The sequence below is a fragment of the Trachymyrmex cornetzi genome, unplaced genomic scaffold (assembly GCF_001594075.2).
Source record: "Trachymyrmex cornetzi isolate Tcor2-1 unplaced genomic scaffold, Tcor1.1 scaffold122, whole genome shotgun sequence".
Taxonomy (NCBI): Eukaryota; Metazoa; Arthropoda; class Insecta; order Hymenoptera; family Formicidae; genus Trachymyrmex; species Trachymyrmex cornetzi.
Window position 1 is genome coordinate 2,517,456 of NW_017295784.1, and position 5,427 is coordinate 2,522,882.

Sequence of the window (5,427 nt, forward strand, 5' to 3'; positions counted from 1 at the left end):
CTTCATTTAAAATAAAAAAAATATTTGTATACTTATAAATAAAAAAAGAACTTAGGAAAAAATATATAGTAACTACACAGTAATAAAATAATAGTAAAGTTAAATACAACTTTTATTAAATAATTAGTTTAAATAATTTTTATGGTCATTTTATAGGAATAGCACGTTACGATATTTGATTCTCATTATGGCGACAATTATATCAATAGTTTTAACGTCTGTTTTTACGGCAGTCTCAAATAGAAATTTGACATATAAAGCATGGGTGCCGTTCAACTATTCATATCCTGCTTTATACTTTCTTGTTTATACTCACCAACTGATAGGCATGGCAACTTCCGGTATAGTAAATGTCGCTTGCGAGAGCGTCATTTGTGGTCTTTTATTACACATCTGCTGCCAACTTGAAATTTTGGAGTATCGATTGACAAAAATGACGCATGGTGAAGACGTTCTGCGTGATTGTGTTTCTCATCACAACCGTATCTTTGAGTTGGTTCCTTATGTACTTTGAAAATCTGAATTATATATGTACAATACAAAGTTCAGTTTTCATAAGAATCGTTCTTTAAATCATACAAAATAATTAAAAGATATAAATAAAGTATAAATAAAGCGTTCTAAACAATGTCTTAATTTTACAGATTTTATTTAAAATTAATTTTATTGAATTAATTTGATTCTTTCTTTCTTATTTATTAAAAATCTCAGAGGTAAAAATTTAATATGTGTATCTATCTTAATTATTTTATTAGATATTAAATAGTAATGAAAATTTAATTTATGTATAACTTTAAAGGCTATTTGCATGAAACTAAACCTCTTATATTTAATCACAGATATGCATACACGGTAAATGATATGTTTGCGAAAATAATTGGTCTCCAGTTTGCAGTGAGCATGTTAGTGGTATGTTCGAATTTATATCGAATAGCAATGGCGACAGATTATGTGACATTCATTTCATTGATGATGTATACAGGTGCCATATTGACACAAATTTTCATCTATTGTTGGTTTGGAAACGAAGTTAAAGCAAAAGTATAATATATTTCTCTCAAATAAATTAACATGCATTTTATGAATATAAGTATATTATTAGAACTATAGGCTACGGTCCATTTGATGCTACGAATGCTTTGAAGCATTGATCGATTAATCAAATGCTTCGAAGAAATAGCGTAAAGTAGATCGCATCCATAAATAATATAAAAAAGCTATATTTATAACAAAATTGGAATGAATGTTTGTGTTTTGTAATGTGCAATATTTTTGTATCCCATAGAGCCTTCAGTTGAATAATATTTATAATATACAATGGCCGTCACTTAGCAATAGCAGCAAAAAAGGTCTCTTAATAGTCATGAGACGCGCAATGAATCCTATCGAATTTAGTAGTGCGTACATAATCACGATGAATCTTGAATCGTTTGTAGCTGTTAGTATCAAAGATAAATATTATTGGTAAATATATTACAACTACTTTAAATAATTTTTAATTTACAATTTTTACAGTTACTGAAAATGTCATACTCGGCTTTCAATTTGTTGCATCAAACGCAAGATTAATAATAAATGATTAAAATTATTATTCAATTAACAAACGTTATTGTTCAACGTGTTATGAAATCACTTACATTTTAATTATCATTTATATTTCATTTCTTTAAATACAAAATTCATACTTCATTAGTAACTAGATAGACTTTCACGAAACTTGTACAATTCTTATTAAAAATCTTTATTGACGTTAATTTTAGTAAAGACATTAAAAGAGAAATAAAAATTTCATAAATTAAATCATGTTAGTACTTCAAAAATTTCATATTAGTACTAAAAATAAAATTATTACAAGCATTTTTGTAATGTGTTTTCTTCCATATTTCTCCATATTTCTAATGTAATGATGTTACAAAGTATTAAAACTATTTACTTTTTGTCCAAATATTCTGATTTATTTGTTAGCATCTTAGGCAACAAAATATTTTGGATTGGATTAAACGTTACGGAAATATTATAGCAGACACAGTTCCATATAAGCAATTATAAAAAAAAGTTTAGTTTAAGTTATTATCAATGTAGTGACGTTTGGGTAGATTTATTATTAAATCTAATTAATAATTAGAATTTTTTTCTTATATTATTTATTTTCATTGAAGGACAGAATATGCAAATTATAATACAGTTTTAAAACATACAATAGTGGAAGCATTGAGGTATCCAAATACAATACGCGCACGCCATTCCAGGCGTGCCTTTTTTTAATTTTCCATATAACTTAAGGAAAACTATAACTTCAAAAATTTTATAAAAAGTTACCGAAATATCTAAAGATGAGTTTTTGCAAAAATTTTTAATTTTTAATAAGTTTTAAATTAAAAAGATAATGTTAAAGTAATTAAAATTAAAATAATTTAAAAAATATTATTAGTTTTTCAAATAAAAATGCTTATGCCTTACCGATCATTTTTTTTCGCTTGTAGCTACACAGCATTTGACTTTCCACGTCAGATATTAATATGTGAGAGAACAATATTTACAATCCATCTATACAATATTATGTATATTTACAATCCATCTATAATAAAATACACAATTTTAGTACTTACAACGTTTTTATGTGGCTTACTTCAGTTATACTTTGACTTTCTTGCGTATTGCATCTCGATGCATAAGAGCCAAGTTATAAACTGTAAGGTAATAAAAAAGTATACCATGCAATGGTATATTCTTGATATTGCGAAAATATATGGTAGTAATAAGTATTTTGTCATAGGTACAATAAGAAAACTATATCAATCGTGGAAGTAGTTGAAGGCTAATAATTTATTAAAGAAAATTCTAGGAATTTACTTTTCCGAATTATTTATCTTACTTCTGTACCGCTATAGCTATGTAAAATAACGGAATATTACGCAACTTTTCAATAAAATATATATATCTTGTAAAAACGTTGTGCCTTCGTTCGTAAAAATATTCTTTGACATTTATCGTAGATGCAATATTATGTTAATAATCCATCTGAAGACAAAGACATATTTGTAAGGGATACAAATAGCATCACTACCGAAGATAGAATCATAAGACTCATAGGCATTCAAAGTATCTCGATCCTTTGTAATCCTTTGCTCTATCTATTTTTGTTTAAGATAATGACTTACATATTATATTTATTTTTTTGTGTGTTAATTTAATTAATTAATTTTGCAAATATATTTGATAGGCAGGATAATATAAAATACAAGGGGGTGAATTAATCAGTAAGTTAAAGTAAAAAATATAAAAATGTAATACATGTTATACATCCAAAGTTTAACGTTTAAAAAAGATTTATATACAAAATTCATATTCAAAAAAAGATTTATATCCAAAATAATTTATTTATTAACTAATTTGAGATTAATTTAAAAACTATATAAAGGAGAGAAATATATAAAAACAGTTTTTACAAAAATATATTTCTTATAAATAAAATAAAATTAAAAATAAGATTTCAACAATAATTTCGAGATAATATTGTAATTAGTACCTCTTGAGCTTTATAATCTTTCTTATTGTTTTTTATAATAAAATTACATTTACTTTGTGTATGTAATTTTTATAAATGAGACATTTCAATTATAATAAACAGTGTTTAAAATATTATGTAAGAAATATAAAGGATATTAAATTTCTAATATAATTGTATAAACTGCGACTAAGAATCTGGTTAAAACTTCGTACATATCTGTCATAATTGACGATACAGTTTTCTCAAATATCCTCCTAAAAGGAGACATTAATCGGCGTAATCGTGCACGAGTTATCACCAAATTAACACATTTTAATTAATTTGGTATTCAAATTTAGTGTTTGTGTCAGTACGACAATCTTAAATTCTCAGAGTATTGCTTATGCTGCTCTTGTTTTGTATAGTCGCGCAGTTAATAAGCAAGCTCTGTTTATTGACGGATTTAATTACTTCATTAAGTATCACGCGAATTTCAATATTCCAAAATACGTTCATTTTCATGAAAATTCAACATTAGCTATTTTAAGTGTAATGTTACATCTATCCGATAAATTTTAATCAAAATTTCTTACATTGAAAGGTCTTATAATTAATAGCAATTTGTGTAGGAAAAATTGAATTAGAACAGTTCAAATGCACGTGCTGAAATTTACCCTCACTATCTGTACAATTGCTGGATTTTGGCAACCGCCTTCATGGACATCCTTGTTGAACCATATAGTTTACAAAACTTACGCAATGTTTCTGGTCCTTTCATTAAATATATTTGCAATATCCCAATTCATGAACATCATACTGAACGTCGATAATTCTGACGAACTCACCGATTCATTATACATGATGTTGACCGTATTTATCGCGGGTTATAAAAATATTTGTTTGTGGATAGATCGTAAAAATGTCAGAATGCTAGTCAACGTTCTCCATAAAAAACCTTTTGAACCAAATGAATTTCACGAAATAACAGTTCGACAGCAATTTGATAAAAGGATACAGTAAGTATATACATATATATATATATATATATAATATATTCATGTAATATTTAATTGTAATAATATACAATATTCTTTAAATGCATTTATCTCACAACTTACATAAAAAATTCTTTATCTTTATATTTAAACAAATTAAAAATTAATTAAATAAGAATTGGTAAATAAATTTATTTATAATGATATAATTATGAGAGAATAAGATATTTCAGTTATAATAATCCAAAAAATATTTAAAAATAAAATAGCAAGTAAAGTTTAAAAAACAAATATTATAATAGTAAAAAACAAATGAGAGTGGACAATGTATAATTGTGATCATTTTATATATAGGAATGTTGCGATGCGGTATTTAACCCTCGTAGGTTCATCAGTTCTCGTAGTAACTGTATCATCTATCTTCATGGATTTTTCAAAAGGAAACTTGACGTACAAAGCATGGATACCATTCGATTATTCAACCCCAATTGCATTTACTTTCGTATATACTAACCAAATGATAGGCATGTCATGTTCCGGTTTAGTAAACGTCGCTTGCGAGAGCCTGGTTTGCGGATTCTTGTTGCACATATGTTGTCAATTCGAGATACTGGAATATCGATTGAAAAATATCAATCAGAATCAAAACATTCTGCGCGATTGTATTAATCATCACAATTATATAGTTAAGTTAGTTTCTATGAATAATTTTCTTTTTCTTGAATTTGAAATATGTGAAATACAAAGTATTATCTTTTTTATAACAGTTTTTTTATATTCTTGCATTAAAATCATACCAAAATATTCAAAATTTTTTTATTGGCTAATAAATATATGTTATATACCACAGATTCAGAAAATTTTGACTTGAATTTTATGATATAGATATATTTTGCACTTATTTTAATAACTAATCATTAAATACATTTAACGACGTGGACT

At 25.8% G+C, this 5,427-nt stretch overlaps 1 protein-coding gene across 1 annotated transcript in view; it reads left to right on the top strand.

Annotated features, from left to right (window-relative positions):
• The first annotated feature begins 187 nt into the window (after positions 1-187).
• The window catches only part of LOC108768456 (odorant receptor 46a-like), a 6,941-nt gene continuing 1,701 nt past the window's right edge, over positions 188-5,427 (top strand). Inside the window, exons 1-5 of the mRNA XM_018518880.1 lie at positions 188-492; positions 840-1,041; positions 1,286-1,437; positions 4,291-4,506; positions 4,840-5,175. Coding sequence (XP_018374382.1) covers positions 188-492; positions 840-1,041; positions 1,286-1,437; positions 4,291-4,506; positions 4,840-5,175 — 1,211 coding nt within the window. The remainder of the gene's footprint in view (positions 493-839; positions 1,042-1,285; positions 1,438-4,290; positions 4,507-4,839; positions 5,176-5,427) is intronic.